Source organism: Acanthopagrus latus, chromosome 7, assembly GCF_904848185.1.
Source record: "Acanthopagrus latus isolate v.2019 chromosome 7, fAcaLat1.1, whole genome shotgun sequence".
NCBI classification, from domain to species: Eukaryota; Metazoa; Chordata; class Actinopteri; order Spariformes; family Sparidae; genus Acanthopagrus; species Acanthopagrus latus.
In genome coordinates, this window is record NC_051045.1 from 18612050 (window position 1) to 18629818 (window position 17769).

A 17769-nucleotide genomic window follows, 5' to 3' on the forward strand; every position below is an offset into this window, starting at 1 on the left:
TCAGATTATTCAAAATATATTTTAAAAAATGGAGAAAAAAAAATATTGGTATATATATATATATATATATATATATATATATATATATATGTATATATATATATATATATATATATATATATATATATATATATATATATATATATACACACATTAAGTATGATATGTATTTTGAACCACTTATAAATAATGTGTCATGGTTAGTTTGAGCTATCGATCCCTTTCATTCCTTTTAAAGTTGTTGTATCAAATCCATTTACGTTGAGACTAATGTTAATGCAGAAGTGTTGAAGCTTTAAGCAACTATAATCAATACTCTCATGTTTACAGTAGATCACATCATTTAAAAGTGACAAACCCATTGAGTGCCATCACCAGACTCCAGTTCCCCTTAACTTCTAAGGAGCTTGACGGCGTCTGTCCGTCTTCACTGCTCTCGTCGACATCATTGAGCCGTGGAAAGCAGCCTCGGCTAAAGAGCTCTTCAAATCAGCACCGAACGGCAAAAGAGGCGTAGTGAGCAACTGGCTGCTGAACGCAGTGGAGCACTCAGCAGCTAAAGAGCCAGCTGTTTCCCTTGGTAGTTGGTAGAGACCAAAACAGAGCTGAAAAAAAAGAGTGATTGTCCCACTTTCATTCATCAATTTGACATGACACAACGGTCGTAAAATATCTAAATGGATGTTTGTTCAATTTAAGGGTTTTGCTGCTACAGCTCTACTTGTTCTGGTTCAAGTAGCTAATGTTAGCTAACAGTTTTCATTGATAGGATTTTGTTGTTTGACAGATGGATCAGTCCAGAGCTAACAACTGGGCCAATCCTTGAATATTTTGAAAGGATTCATATTATTATTATTATTGGAGTTAGGATATACTGTGCTAATTACAACAGTAGTTTATGTTCTGCTCAAGTATCAATACTCCTGCAAGCACAAGACAGCCACTGCTAGTTGTTATAGCCTGATAAGTGATAGCACGTTTTACAAGCGGTGTTCTTCTGGGCCTCCTCAAACCAAAATGTCATTTCTTTAAACATTAAGTATTATTTTCTAATCCCCATCACTTCCTGGTCTCTTGGACACCTACAGTTAATTTATTGGTCCATCATGTGTGTATGAATCAATATACATTTACAAGTGTTAAGACAAGAATTTACATCCATTAATTTCTTACTGTTTAGCTTGGCTGCTGCCTTACCCTGTGTCACTTCCTGTTTGTCATTTGTAGATCCAGTTTCTACATCATTTTTCTAAACACTGATTTACTGAGATTTCCAACCCACAAGACCCTTCTGAGTAGCACTATGAGTGCTTTGTTTCTTTCTTCAGGCAAGTGCACATTCAGACAATATTTTCCTCCAAAAAAAAAAAAAAAAAAAGCATTTAAAATGTTTTTTTTATTGTGCATTCTCTGTCGGTGCTTGCACACTAACTGTCCCACAAACCTTACAACACACTGAAAAATCCACTGCTGTGTGTATTTTACCCATTTTACTGTTGTTTGGCTTGAAATCCACAGAAGTGTTCTACACTTTGGGAAGCGGATGGCATCCAGATTTGATTTAGTGCCGCGCTCAGTATCTGCATCGCGCTTTAGTGTAATGACCAAAGAGAGAAAAGGTATCTGTGCATCACCTCTGAGTAGTTCCTGTTTGTTTTTATGGCCTGTTCGAAATCGATACAGCGTGCAGCACTCTGCACTTTGCTGCTCAGTGTGTATGATGATGATGCATATATTCAGGAGGCTGTGATTGGACACTTTAATACTCTCCCATACTATCACCTGGTTTTATTGTCTAATTTTCATGTCTCTTAAGCCCTGTCGGTCTCCACGTCGGCACCCGTCGCTCTTACTGTTATCAGCCCTCTTCTACATTACTCCTCCTCCTCCTCCTTTTATCTGCTCGCTCTACATCAACTCTCTCTCTCTCTCTCTTTTCCTTTGCATCTCACACACTTCTCTCATTCTCTCACTTCCTCCTTCATTTCTCTCTCTCTCTCTCTCTCCATCTCTGCTGTTTTGATAGTGACGCAGTTATCAGGCTGTCAATTCTAATCTTGTCTTTCCAGTGCAGTGCTGTCCATTCAGAATTACAGCTACCCCCTCCTCCCTATCCCTCTCCCCACATCCACCACCCCGTCCATCTTTCTCTCTCTCTCTCTCTCTCTCTCTCTCTCTCTCTCTCTCTCTCTGTCACAGACAACAGAAAACGCTGATGGGACGAGCAAGCAAAGGCTGACACTATGGTTCAGTCTTGTGCTTGTAAACTATAAAGCTGTGTACAAAATGTATTTGGACCCTGGCGATCCGTACAGGACATGGTGGTCTCACCTAGCAACAGCCACGTGTTGTGTTTTGTGCTGCCATCTTTACCCCCTTGTCTTCAAAATATAACTATAACTTCAAACATCAGTTTTGTCTGGCGTGCAGTATTTGCTCAGATCATAATCTCCTTTACATGATCTGTGATCTGTCACTAAGTTGGCAGTGGAAATCAAAATGGACCTGGGCTGCAAGTTACAATTCATTTATTTCTCAGTTGATTATTTTCTCTAAAATGTTGATCTTCAAAAGTTTTTTTTTGTTCATAGCCCAAAGATATTCCGTTTACTGTCATAAAGGAGTAAAATAAAGAAGGACATATTCACATTTAAGAAGCTTAAATCTGAGAATTTTCACTTTATTTCCTTTAAAAATAAACAGCCTTTAAACCAATTAATCAGCTTTTGAAATTGTGGTGATGCATTTAATAGTTTGCAGCTGACTGACTCTTGTTGACTTGTGTCTGTAGAAGTCCATGGTCTACAAATGATATTCTGACCCTACTTGCCAGTCTGCAGGCAGTTTTTCTATGCGATGGAAAGCATGTTTATGTACCTTCATTCTAAAGCTCTAGTCAAAGTAGACGGTGACGGACAGCAGCACATGTTCACTGCAGTTTATGTTACCGTTGTGACTGGACAGCATCCCCCACCCCCCCACCCTGCTGACTCATCTGGCACTCAGTATTATAACTGAAATAGTGAATATTTATCAGGAAATTGAGTCCTCTGTGACTTGGAAGCTAAAGGGATTTTTTTCAGATTACAATTTCTGAGAACATTTTGGCTGAATGAATAAATCTTTTTACTGGTTCTAGGTTTGGGAATAATGTATTATTCCCATTGCTGCGGATATCTGTCCAAACTTAGATTTTTGAATTACATTAAGTCACTTCACAATATGTCCAGCACAGCTACAGTGTTGTAGGACAGAAGATAAATGTCCAGTGGTCTAAAAAAAAAAAAAAAAAAAAAAAAAAACACAAATGGCAAACATCAGGATCCAGTGTCAGCACATCAGAATCAGAGAGCCACTTTACAGACTCACCATTTTGCATCAACAATCACACAGGGAGAAATCCATCGGAGAAGAGGACCAGATACCAATCTCTCCACTGACAGTATCAGAAAATAGACCAGAATGCAGTGCAGCCACAAGATGTTGTGTTATGAATAAGGGATGTGACTCTCGCTTTTTTCTTAGCCGGCAACAACAGCTGTCATAATCATTACTGTTCTCCGCGCCTGGATGAGAAGAACCGAGGAAAATCAGTGCGATAATGTACAGTGGACACGTGGTGGATATCTGCTCATCACCGTCGATAATTTGTAAAGGCAGAGAATAAAGCCACTCTGATGAATGTGTTTGAGGGAGAATGAGGGAACAAAGGTAAATGTCATTTCAACCAAATCCAAGCAGAATATTAAAGGTGGCATGTGCAAGAATTTTACATCCAAATATGGAACTAGAATGATAAATGGAATATGAAGAAATATCAGTATGATGTCAGCATAGAGTATGAAAGTGAATAACACCAACACTAGCTGGTGAAGCTGCTATTAGCAGATGTTAGTGGTTGCTCTGGTGATATGCTGCCCCCTATTTGGAGCATAAATATGCATGTTGCAAATTCTTACATATGGCACTTTTTAATCATGAGAAATTTGGTGTCATCAATCCAAAAATCTGCAAACATGGTGAGCAGAAAAGACTCGATAACGGTTGTTGAAACTAGCTGAAGAAACTGGCTGAAAGCTAGTAAATATATAATTATTATTCCTTAACATATTTATTGAAGGTTTTGAAACAAGATTGTGATGAATGTTATAATTATTACACTTTCTTGACAGTATTTACAGTGGAGGCTACATCGATCTGCTTCTTCCAACATTTGCATCTCTCTCAGTACATGTTTCTGAAATGAGTGTTTTAGCCAGGCAATTTACTTCTCACTCTTGTTTGTTCTGTTTTCTGGTCAGATATAATCATCCTAATACACACTATTATGACTATATCTTTTTGTAACTGACCTTTTAGTAGTAAAATTCTCACCCACTCGTCTGGGTTTTTTTGTTTTTTGTTTTTTTTTACTTTTTTTACTGTATTCTGGGAAATGTAGGAAGATGTTGATGAGATGGGCTGAGGGGAAATGAAAGCAAGTGAAAAATCCCAGATTGCTTCTGTGAGGGTGGTTTTGTCCTCTTGTGCTGTTACTGTAGAAGCATTATTAACACTGTTACACTGTTGTGATGTGGAGATTGGGCTTGTTGCAGTCTTTTCTGAGCCGCACTCGTTCATTTTTCATCTCTCTTATTTTCAGTATTACCTTGATATCTCATGTTGGCCTGCTTTAAGTTCACAAGCATGCACCTCGTACAATAAGAGAAGAACAGAACGAAAAGAAATGAAAGAATACGCCCCTCGCTCTCCGGGTTGATTGTTTGTAGCTGCAAGCTGTTGAGTGTCATCACTCTCTCCACTGTGTGAATACATGTGAATTTTCCTGGAGATTATTTAGCCTCCTTTTTTTCCCCCTATTTTGTCATTCCATTAGCTCTACCTTCAGTTTATTCTATTTTCACTTCAAAGGCTCGGCTGGAACAGATGTCGTTTCAAATGCCTGTCTTCTGCCTCATTGCCTAAAAGTGAGGGCTGATTATTTTTTAATGAAACCCGGCTTGCTCTCACACACACAAAAAAAATTACCTGTAAGCTGTGAAATAGACAAGCAATACTTTCACATCGGCCCGAATGAGAACATCAATTCATTTCCACTCACCAGTAAAGCCATTTTGAAGTTTTTTCCGTAGCTGCCAAATGTGCTCCTGGACCTTGAATTTTGATTAGTTAATTTCATGCTGGGTGGAATACAACGTGTTGTTTGGCTGCAAAATGCCTTGCTGAAACAATGCGATTTTCAAAGGCAGTCATTTCCTGTTTTCCAATTGACAGTTAAAGGGGGAAAACGTGGCTGTTGCTTAATCCAGTGATAAGTATGCATTAGATGGATGTGAACGCCTTTAAATGTCCTCAAGTTGCTGTTTGATACCCGCGCGGGGACAAATCTTTTTCATGGTTTGTTCTCCCCCCCCCTGCTGAGTTTTAACACTGAAGCCCAGGATCTGTGGATCATGAAAGAGAACATTCAAAGCTGTTGAAAATTTCTAAAATGCAACCTGATGAAATAGGAACTTGGCATTGAAGATGGGCTCTTTTTAAAAAAAAAATAAAAAATGCCAAAAATCTCTCATTTCACTCGCTCAGAGCCCCTAACAGCATTTGAGCTACACCCCATAACCCCTCATCCATAAACGCTGCACATAAGCAACCTTCATTTGACGTAATATCAATGTATATTATTACATATTCAGTATGTCATTATATCTTCTATTATATGGATGGAAATTGGATTGTTTTTCCCTACCGAGAAATCAGGTTAACTGATGTTCCACCGATACTAATGGCAACATCAAGCTGTCAATTCTTCCTCGCAATCTCTCTCTCTCTCTCTCTCTCTCTCTCTCTCTCTCTCTCTCTCTCTCTCTCTCTCTCTCTCTCTCTCTCTCTCCCTCCCTCCCGTGTTTGATGTGTTCTCTCCTCAGCAAAGAAGGCAATTTCCATATAGAATCACAACCAGGATCAGGTGACCTGGATTTGACTCCCCCGTCAAAAGCCCCTGCACAGAAAATGAAAATGTATTCATGTGTGTTGGATCGAGTGCATCACACAGACGCGAGCCGTTTTTCGGCTTCCTGAAAATGTGGCGAGATTGCAGTGTGTTATTGTTGCCAAACCGACTGGGTGCATGCTATGAAAAATAAATATATAGATTTAGTCCTTTTTTTTTTTTTACGTTTTTCCTCTGGGAAGTGGAACTCTTTGTGATCTACGTGAAAGAAACCCAGATTAAAATCCAGTGATTTAACAACTGATAACTTTGCGCCGATGTGGAACCAAGTGGAAACTGCTGCCAAAGGGATTTTAATTAGCCCTGGACTCTCTCCATCCTATCCCGTGTTTGGCCAGCGTCTTCCTGAACCACACCTCCTACACCCCAGAGGCCAACCTGTCTCTCTGACGTCCTGTTACTCTTCATTCAGCCATGTCCGTAAATTGATCTGTTTTCTCTTCTCAGAACAAGCCGCTGCTGTTCTTCGCAGAACTCCACTGCTTTCACCCTCTGTCCGGCGTTTACTCGATGTTCCGTTTCATTTATGCTGAGCGCCATGTACACACTGGTTAATGTTGATCCTTTATCCAGTGGATGCATCACACCTCTAAATATATACCGAAAGTCTTCTCAAACCTCTTTTCTACGTATAGTAGCCGCAGCAAAGGAGCTATTTTCATCCACTGATTTATGACCAGAGATGTCTCTCTTTTTCCTCTCGTCCCTCCATCCCTCTTTCTGCCTTCCAGATAAACAGCGAGAAGCGGGCCTCGGCGGAAATGATGAAGCCCAAACCCAAACCTCAAAAGAAGAAGAAGAAGAAGGACCCCAACGAGCCGCAGAAACCCGTGTCAGCCTACGCGCTGTTCTTCAGAGACACCCAGGCGGCCATCAAGGGCCAGAACCCCAACGCCACCTTCGGGGACGTCTCCAAGATTGTGGCCTCCATGTGGGACAGCCTAGGAGAGGAACAGAAGCAGGTACAGAATGTGGTTGTCTGGGAATATCTGGAACAATAGAGTGTGTGGGTTACCACACAGGAATGTAGAAGACGAAGAAGTTGAGACTAAGTTGAGACTGTTCTGTGGACTGACCACGTAGAGTCAACATGGGGGAATTTAAATTTTAAAAGCTCATTTCCTGCCAATCTATAGTGCTGTACGTAAAAATTCACAACTGCACGGGATGGACTTGTTATTTAACTGCTAGCTGATGTTCTGACAGGAATTTAGCAAAATAAAGCGAGGTGCTACCCATTCATAAAACACCAAGGACAGAAACACAGTACTGTACGTAAACTTTAATGTATAAAAGAACAAGTTCACCTGTACATGCACATTCAACCACACATACACACACACCCTGGTCCAGCCAGTAGATGGCATGTGTGCTGCAGCAGGCGAGCAGCCTCTCCCCGGCGTTATGTGCTGTGTAATTACCAGAACATCGCTGTGAGATACAGCTCACCTTAATGAGCTTCTTCTTCTCTTTCTAAAGATAATCCATCCGTTTATCCCCACTCCCCTGACTCTCATAAAAATGATTTTCTTTCTAAATTTAATTCGAGCAAAGGGAAAGAGGAGAGGGGGAGTGTTCTCTGCAACGGCGGCCCGTAAAACAGTCTGAAACTAACAAAGTCAGACATTTTACGGGCACGAAATGGTCAAGGTGGGAAAAATATAAATGCACCTGGGGAGATTTCAGGCGTCTAGGACTGATATATGTTATGCAGTGTGTAAATACTCCTGCACTCAGGCAGCCCTGCAAAAGCAAACAGTCGGATATGAATGCACACGTGCAGACACACAAACACAAAATGTAACAAATGCAAACCCGTCTTTTTCTTAGCGACACCGTGTCCATCAAACCTAAGAAAGGATGTCCCCCAAAAAATATGGTTAAAAAAGTTAAACTCATCTTACTTGCCAAACACAGCTCCCACAAAGCTGTGCAGGTTGCGGTACGGTCCACACTTCCTGTTTCCCTGCAGCCTCCATAGCTGATGCCTCCACACCATGCATCTTCATTGGCCCTCTGACAAGCAGGGATGTGTGAAGTTCTCATTTCCACTCTCTTTATTTATATCTCTTGCCTGCTATTTTGATCCTGCCTAGAATACAGAATTAGTGAACCCCCCCTCCTCACGATTGTCTCGTCCTTGGATTTAGCTGAAGGGCATCTCGGCTATCCAGGAAGTCCATTGTTTTTGTTGCCCTGTAACGTCATCTCCAACTCAGCAGTAATAGGTGGGAGACGCTAATGATGACAGAGTTACAGGAGGTCATGATGTTTTGGGTGTTGGACTCCAAGAGAAACAGCAGTTGTTAGTTTCTTTTGCTTGCAGCCATCGTCCTGGGATGAGGAGAGTTCGCTTCAAAGAAGAGATTCTGTTGAGACAACATTTTAATATATAATGTGCATTTAAAAGCGCTACATTTTCCAATCTGTTTCTTCTTGGTGTGGAGCATCAACTCTGTGATACACAAAAATATGACTTACCAAATGTATCTGTAGCATAGAGTATTGAAAACTGTCAAGTAACCAATGCCGGCGTCATCAAATTAAGCAATATTCCACTCGAGGGTGAGTTTTAGTGTCATTATTGACACAATAGTGATCCATAAGCCTCCCTCAAGTGCCAATAATGTTGGTAAAGCTCACCTTTGAGTGTAATATTAGAATTATACAACAGTTACCAAACAAAATAAAAAGAGATATAATCAAAAAGTATTCATATTGTTGAATTATTGTGTAAGCTTGACTTCCCTGGAAACTCATTGGGTCTCCCGTAGGGCTGCACAGTTTTTGAAAGATTATTGAAACCCAAATATTGCTAAGTGGGAGCTGCAATTTTTGGATGCAAGTAAACAGCATATTAATATTTTGAATTATAATGCAATTACTGTACCTTTTAAAGTAATCACAGCAGTCATGTCAGTAGTATCTACTTTTGATACACTGAATCACAAACAGCATTGGTGACACTCAATATAGCATCTGGCTGATTGCAACTTCTTCTGCAGTTTTACCATGACCAAAAATAGCTGTATCGGCAGCATACGTTAAGATGTCACATTTTCCACACAGAGGAGGTCTGTCATTAATGTACATGCTGAACAGGAGTGGACCCAGTATAGAGCCCTGAGGGACACCAGTTGACAACCATAATGGATCAGATTTATAAACTAGAAGAACCTCCTGTGCAGCTGCTTTTAATCACGTTTGACCTTCTTTGCTAAATGAAAAGTTTATTTTTCTCAGTTAGTTATTGATAAAATACTAAAAATACTTTTTAGTACCAGTTGTTACTTGTATAAAACAAGATTGAATACCCCACCCTACAGAAAAAAGCACAATGCAAATATACTTTGTTTTCTTGTGGCAACAAACAACATGCCACTGTCTCTCTCTGTTTTGCATAATAGACATGGTTTTGCCTGTAGCTCCTATAGCTAATAGCCCTATTTTCCTGACACTCCAAATCCTACACAGACAATACCTGCCTGCAGAAACACACATCCATATGCACTCATAAAGCCACATTCTTTATGCTTTACTCAAACACAGCAGCAGCAGCAGTTAGTGGTATGACAACAGAAGTTTGTACATCACAGCAACAATATGGAAGGCAGTTTCAAATGAAACTCAAACTCAGGCAGGGATCGTATCCTAATGTGCCAAATGACAACAACCATTCTGGTGTATCACTAATGTCAGTATGCTGATAGGAGTGTTATTGTGGAGCTATAAGGAGGGAGAGAGAGAGAGAGAGAGAGAGAGAGAGAGAGAGACAGGGGGGTTCCAGTTCATTTCTCTAGGTGGATTGGAATGGAAATGATGTGTTGCTACAATAGAGGGAGACACATTGAGATGAGGGAGTTTTAGTGCTGTGATGAGGAAATAGAGGTGTTCTGTACCATTGGCTCTGATGGAAAAGGGAACATTAAGGACGTGTGTGTGTGTGTGTCTGTGCGTGCGCGGTGTGTTTAAGAAAGTGTTAGATAAAAAAAGGAGTGTGTGTGTGTGTGTGTGTGTGTGTGTGCGTTCATTTATGAGCATGTCAACCTCTCCTCTCACCCGAAGCCTCTTGTTTAGATTTTTTTTTTTTTTTCTTTCACAGGCGTACAAGAGGAAAACCGAGGCGGCTAAGAAGGAGTACCTGAAAGCTTTGGCCGCGTACCGAGCCAGTCTGGTTTCCAAGGTAACGCATATGACACACAGGCCCTGGCTAAAACTGATGATGGATTGGATGGAAAATCCCTGCTAATGGGCTGGGCGGGGCTTCCTTGGGATGAGGTGGTGGTGATGGTGGTGGGTGGGGGCATCTGATGCAAAAAAGAGCAGGCTGTATTTGGAACAATACCTGATTTCCATAGGGTGCAGATGTTGGGGGGTTGGGGATCGTAGTTGGTGTGGAGATATAGCTGGGGGAGGGGTCAGCCAATCGGAGCGCACGAGCATATGGACACATCTATTAGAGATGGAGGATGGAAAATGATTGCTCTCTCGTGTGTGCTGCACATGATCTCAGGTTTGAGTCTGTTTTATATGCATCTGTTGGAAACCTCACATCTATCCTGCACAAGCAGACACCTGTGTCGTGTATTAGATCATCGATTTCCTCCATCTTATCATCTACAACAGGAAGTACATCCAAATCAACGCAAGCAATCATAGGCTTTCTTGCTGTTTGCGCCTCTGACACCTTCCTGCTAATTCAGATCTATGACATCCCGTTTACCCAGTGAATGATGGTGTCTCGTACACACCTGCATAGTAGCACGAGGAATAAAGAAAGGCAAGGAGGAGGACTGTGGATTGCATTGTTTAGTGCCGTCTTGTATTAACAACACACAATGTAGTGTGGGGAAGATTCCTTTTGTCATTCCATTTGTTCTGCAGGCAAACAGCCTCATTTCTCTGCATGGGCTCCTGCATATATGTGTGTGCGTCTGTGTGTGTGTGTGTGTGTGTGTGTGTGTGTGTGTGTGTGTGTGTGTGTGTGTGTGTGTGTGTCCCTCTCCTTTTCCCATCTATCTGTCAAGGTGTCTATTGATCATTACCTCGGCCCCAGCTCTATTCATACAAATGGGCTCCATTACCTTCTAATCAACACTGATGGCTGGAGATGAGCAATCTGACAGGTCATCATAGGGGCCTGGGGAGGGTGGGGCGGAGGTGGAGGTGGTGTATTTTGTAGGGTGCAGCACCTGCTCAGAGTGATACTGTCCAAAAAGAGAAAAGGTGAAGTGAAGTTTTGTTGATCTTGACAGAGTTTGATGGGTTGTACTTGAAAGCAGTGCGTCCATTTTTAACTCGACCCTGTTTACTCTCATCTGAGCCTTGTGCATGTGTGAAGTAAAAAATATACAGTCTTATTACACAGTGAGCATCAATATGCTGAAAAGGATTTGCTGTTAGGAGCTTTAAGTGTCAACCGTATCAGACTGCTGCACCGGGCAGACAAGAAATGAGCAGCTCTGCAGTGAGGCAGCTGACGAAGATCTGAACATAATTAACCAGTTCTGAGGGGGCAGTATGGAAATGTTTTAAAGGGAAAGTCCAGAATTTGTCAGCCTGAGCGTTACTATCAAATATTTATCAATTGCGTCCTTTAGTCATGTTAAGATTTTACTCATTGCTTCTGGGGTACAGGAGTAAATTTACCTTATATGTAAATGTAACATTTAAAAAAATTAGATGTCTATATATGTCTAATATATTTTTGATGGTTACATGTGTTGGTCTGTAGGTTTATTTGCACATATACTGTGCACACCCACCACTCCGCTAGCTCAGGGTGGGGACATTTCGTCCAGAAAGACAGTGAAGTCAAATGTAAATTGTGCGATGCTACTCTACAGTGTAGTAGTAGTACTAGCGCTATGCTGCCCCAACTGCCATGTTCAAAGAAAGGCTGATTGCCAAAGTTCCTGTCGTTGCTTGCCAAGGGAACAAAATGTGATGCATGCCAATCAGTATGGAGTCTTAAGACCTATGCCAGTATCTTGAGCCTGAGTGCGTTATGCCATCGATATCTAATCGAGAGTTTTTTCTTAAAAAAAACCTGTTAATGTGGCTGTTGAAACCAAAGTTAACTAAAAAAGACTTCCCTACTAGTGTAACTAGTAGCCTGCTCTTTAATCTTCCCATCTATCTACTTTGCAAATAAGGGGGAGTAAACATATTTTCCAGAACTGTTCCTTTAAAACCTTGTCTGTGAGTCTAAAAAAAAAAAAAAGAAAAGTAAAGACAGGAAGTCCTCTGGAAATCCCCACCGCTGCTGAAGTAAACAGGATAACATAGCAATCCAGCTGCTTTTCAACTGGGCCAGGTTAAGTACTGACAGAATTTCCCTTCAAGATTCAGGTCAGGGCTGGAGTTTTAAGTGTAATGGATGATGCGATCAACAAAAACAAGAGGGGGGCTGTGTTGATGAGTGATGATCGATGTGTTATTGTGATGTGTTCAGGTTCAAGGTAAGTTGTCATTTATTGAAGTGCTCTTATTAAAAATGTTTTTTATTCCTCAACAGACTTACAATGACCCTGAACCAAAAAGTGCCCAGCAGAACAGCCAGCCCTCCCACATGCTGCCCCCGAAGCAGCCCCTGTACAGTGTGCCCCCCCAGCCCTCCTCACCCTACCTGGGCCCGCCGGGCTCCTTCCCCCTGTCGGACCTCCAGAGCTATGCCGGGCCGCCCCGCCACACCCTGGCCCAGACCCTCAGCCAATCCCAGATGCTGCCGCCCAGCATGAGTGCCTCTCCCCCAGCTCCCTTCCAGATCAGCCCACCTCTGCACCCCCACGCCCAGCTCTCCCTGCATCAGAGCTCCCTGCTCAACCAGCCAATCCGCATGCAGCAGTCGCAGCCAATCATCTCGCACCAAATGGGGCTCCAGGCGCCTCTGCATTCCCCTCCTCTCAGCCAACAGGTTGGTGTGGCGGTTATTAAAAATCTCTGAAACATGAATATGATGACACATAAAATCACTGTAATCACATTGAATATTATATTTAATCAGAGATCATTGTTGATGGATAATTTATTAAACATAAACGCATTGTTGTATTGCTTTTTCTGACTATGATTGAAATTGAAAACCTTCAGATTTGTTCATCAGTTGCTCTGTCATATTATAAATATAGTTATATTGCTTTGCATATAAATGAAGAAAAAACAAAGAAGATTTGAAAAAAAAAAGTTTTTGCACCCATTCACTGAAAAACTAAGCATTTTCTCCTCTTCCACTGATTGTTGATTCTAAGTGCTGTACTGTAAGCAACTGGACTTGTTTCAGTTTCACCTCTCACCCAAGAGGCTTCTTCAGTTCTAACTAACTGCAGGGGAGATGCAGGCTTTTTAAACTCTGCGTGGGAGTGTCCTTACAGAGTCGTTAGGGCCACTTGTTGATCGTTGGTTCGCTCGCCCTGGTGCGAATGGTTGAGGGAACTCAGTACTGCATCGTAGGTGGGTGATGAGTAATGTCAAAGGCCACCTCCTCTGTTCAAACATGGCCGTTCCAGTTTGACATAGATGTTAAAGTCTATAATTCAGTTCAATTCAATTCAATTCAATTAAAAAAACTTTAAACCGGGGGGGCAATTGAAGACGTACACAGACACAAACAAGACAGCATGTTAATAATAAGGATACAAAACAGGTCAGATCTAATGAAAATAGACTAAATGAACTAAATTCAAAATGTACAGTATTTACATGGGTGCTAAGTAGGGCATCATGTCTGTATAGGAATTATGATTTTGAAATTGATGTTTATGTTTCCTATGCGCTAAGCTCAGGAGCAACTGATAAAAAAAAGCACTGACAGTAATTGGCCTCGTGGCTCCGTAAACTCCCATCTCAACGCTCCTCCTCTTCTCTGATCTACAGGGATTCTCCCATATCCAGGCTGATTACCAGAACAGTGTCGGGGGCTCGCAGTCTCCAGGGGCCCCGAACCCAGTGCACGGCCAGAACCCTGACTGGGACAGCGAGTACTGCAACAGGGACTGTGGACCCAACCACTGCGGGTGAGCTCATCACACCGGACCCTGATATTTGGTTATGGCAGCAGTGAATGTTGCATGAAGGACGCCACAAACAAGAAGAAATCACACGAAGATAACTGCAAGAAGACCAAAATAAAAATGTCTCTGCCTCTGTAAACCCATTCTGGGACATTCAGTTGTTGAGAATAGCAAGTAGATTTCTGACAGTTACTCATTTTTCCAAATGAGCTGCACTAAACCACTTCACTTTCACACTCAGAGACTCAGACAGTATTAATCATAAACTGCGATTTCCCTGCTAAAGCAAAGCATCTCCTTGAAATTGAAATGAGCAATGCAGCAGTAGAACAATGCTATTACCCAGCTCGCGAAAAGTGTGACATCCAATTAAGTTTCCCTGTGTTTCGCTCAGCACACATTGCCTTATTGAATCAAGCCATTCGAGCAGGTACAAGAGGAACGTTGTTTTGTCTCACACCTGAAACTTGGTGTTGCTATTCCGAGAGGCGGCAGAGCTGGAAGTCAGTATCTCCTGTATTTAGAGCTGATTCATCTGTATGTCAAATGGGATCACGCCTGGGTCAAATCATGTTTGATGTTCTTTGAAGTCGATCGAGTGTGTGCTTAAAACCTTCTCACTCAGTGTCAGATCATTGTAGTTCTGGAGGGTGCTGAAATCTTCTCAGTGTGTCAGGAAAGATAACTGCAGAACTGGCTTTGTATTTGACATTTCAAGCACCAAGTGATCTGCAAATTCTGACTTTTGTTTTTTTGTTTCTCTCTCTTTATACTGACTGATGTCTGTTTGTTTTGAAGCTGTTCTTTTTTTCGTAATCTCACAAGGATTTCCTGGTGAAAATATAGGATAAGGAGGGAACGGTCAGAGCTGGGGATGCGCGATGATATCGATTTCTGCCAATGACGAGACAGGCGGAAGTAATGACGCTTTAATCCCACGCAAACCACTTACTGAGAAGTTGTCTTATTTAAATGTCAATGTGTACATTTTTCAAAAAGCGTCTGCCATCCCGATAAGAGTAATCATAGTGATATTACAATCAGGAGAGACAAGTGAATGAAGTAAAGATAATTGTTTATTATGACAGATGATATGTGATAATTAGGTCTTGTCAGAGAGTCTTCGGAGCTTAGACTCTACGGGGAGATTTTGTAATCGGGGGCCGTCTGCCCCGAGCAGCAGTGAGATAAATCCCCTCCTGGAGTCCAGAAACTGGTGGTGGCGGTGGCTGATGATGACTCTGCTGAGACTGATGTGCTGGTGGAATAGTGAAGCTAATGAATATGTGAAGACTTGGCAGTGATGGAGGGGTGAAGGCCGGGCATGACAGCAGCACGAATGAGCTTAGGGCAGAGAGGGGAACAGATTTAAAAAGACAATAGCAAGATGATGATGATGAAGACGACAATGATGATGAAGAAGATGACGATGATGATGATGATGATGATGTGGCTAACAATGAAGGTGTGTGAGAACAGCTGATGACAAATGACGTGAGCAAAGAAATAGTTGTGCCAACTGAACTTTCACTAGAACTAGATGTTAATTCCCCCAACAGGAGAGACTTCGATATCACTGCGGGGCAGGGTGTCGCAGTTCATGTTGGGATAGATGGGTAGGGCCACTTTTAAATGAGGGGTAATGGTATAAACTCTGCTGTCTCGTTCTCTTTTGATACTTTTCTGAAACAATCTAGTTTGCTGAGGTCTCTGCAGCCAACTAGCTAGCTAGCTAATGCTGTATCGTTGGAGCTGATGTCCATAACACGACAGTACCATATTCTGACATGTCTCAATTACACTTGGATGGCATGTGACACCTGAACTTTAACTAAAGTCCAGCAGCAAAGATGCTAATGATAAAGCCAATGCTAAAGCTGGTGGCTAGTCAGATAGCTAAGTAATGTGGTTGGGTTCTTTTTTGTTTGATGACTTGACGACAGCCTACTGGAAATGTCATCTGCTCATGTCTGTTTACATACACGCCTTCGACGACCGATCACGTATGAGGGTGTCGAAGGGTTGTCCCATGTCATAGCAAGAAATATTGGCCGCTAATCCCTGTAACTCTGTTCCGAGGGGCAAGGGGAAACTTGAAAAGCACGGGCAGGGACAAAAATTGGAAATAGGATTGAGGCCTGATGTTCTTTGCAATAAGGCGGAGAAAGTATGTGCATATATTAGTATCGACAGAAAATATCTGCATTACGGACTAAATCCAATACCATGCATCCCCAGTCAGACCATCACTGTACTCACATGTATCCAGACGTACACTAATACTGTCTCCTCTTCCTCAGCAGTGGCATGGGAGCTCGGGACAAGCCTCTCTACCTCACTTGAAGTTGAAAGACCTCCAAATGTCAGACTCCAGGGAGCTTTCCAACATAACGTCATCGATGTATCAGCTTCTACACCATTTTTTTTCTTATTTTTCTTTTTTTTTTTTGTGACGGATTTCGAAAATCCCAAAGACTGCTACAGTAACTTCACCTATTTGCCAAGCACTTAAATCGGCCCGAAGCCTGAGGCACTTCTCTTGCTTTTTCTTTTTCTTTTTCTTTTTTCTTATCAGTGAACTTTCCCTGTTTTTTGCGGGGGCATTGAGCTTTAAGCTCATGCCAACATACTGGAAATGAAGACCAAAAAAAAAAAGAAAAGAAAAATGTCTTCTCATTTTGTTTTGAATTTTTTAAAGATGCTCTCTCCCCTCTCCACTCCATTACTCTGTGTTTGCCATGGACCGCCCTCATCGGGGAGATGAAATGCTCTAAGCATACTCAAAGCGATGGGGTCTTGGGTAGAAAAGCTAATGCAGGAAACTAGATTATAGTCACCTCAGCAGGGGTGAATGTACTCCATGACCGACTGAGTGAAAGCAAAGCAGAACATTTTAACGAAGATAGTCACGAACACATAAGACATTTGTAAATCATCCTTGCCCATATTAAAGGACTCCCTCGTTTCCTTTCTTTCTCACAGAGTGATTGTAAATATCACCAAAATGGATCCCTCTTATGTGTGTATTTAGCTGCAGTCCCTTGCTTTCCTTTTTTTTTTTCTTTTTAAAAACATTCTTTTCGTTTGGTTATGTGATTTTCGTGCAGGCGGATCCAGTGAGGGAATACACACACTAAAAGTTGTGTTGAAACTGTGTTCACTGGTCTTGTCTCTCTCCGAAATGAGAGAGAGAGAGAAAAGACTGAAAAAGCGCTCCAGTTCCTCCTTAACCGGCGGAGCTCTGATAGAGAGTGTCGCTCTCGTCACACGGCCTCAGGACGTTACAGAACTGTAGAGGTCAAAGGTCGATACCTCTCCTTTTAGCTCCTCCCCCTCCTCTTGGTCAGTAAGGACCGCCCCCTTCTCCCCCCTACACCTGTAACCCCGCCCACCTCCCCTTTAGTCCCGACACCACTTGTACAGGTGAATAAAAAAAAAGTTGCTAAATGTGAAATGTTACTAAAGAAAAAAAAAACATAACAGTGGGTTTTAAAGTTTTTGACTAGTTTTATTAGGTGTTTTAGAATTGTGTTGAACTCATCTTTATCATTTTTTGTGAAGAAAAAAAATTCTTGAGGATATTTTCTTTTTTGTTTTGTTTTTTCTTTTTTCACTGTAGCAGGACTTGCGTTTCGGAGGAACAGTCATGGGGGTAGATATTTTAATTTTGTGTATAAACCTGCCAAATGTACTTCTTTAATTTGTAAAGCCAGTGATGAGAGAACCCCATTTTGTTTTGTTGAATAT

At 41.7% G+C, this 17769-nt stretch overlaps 1 protein-coding gene across 3 annotated transcripts in view; it reads left to right on the forward strand.

Annotated features, from left to right (window-relative positions):
* The window catches only part of LOC119023100 (TOX high mobility group box family member 2-like), an 88529-nt gene extending 71032 nt beyond the window's left edge, over positions 1-17497 (forward strand). For all 3 annotated transcript variants that reach the window (XM_037104766.1, XM_037104767.1, XM_037104768.1), the window contains 5 exons: positions 6742-6972; positions 10113-10193; positions 12528-12926; positions 13886-14025; positions 16323-17497. In XM_037104766.1, the coding sequence (XP_036960661.1) occupies positions 6742-6972; positions 10113-10193; positions 12528-12926; positions 13886-14025; positions 16323-16365 (894 nt within the window). In that variant the 3' untranslated portion in view covers positions 16366-17497. The remainder of the gene's footprint in view (positions 1-6741; positions 6973-10112; positions 10194-12527; positions 12927-13885; positions 14026-16322) is intronic.
* The last annotated feature ends 272 nt before the right edge of the window (positions 17498-17769 follow it).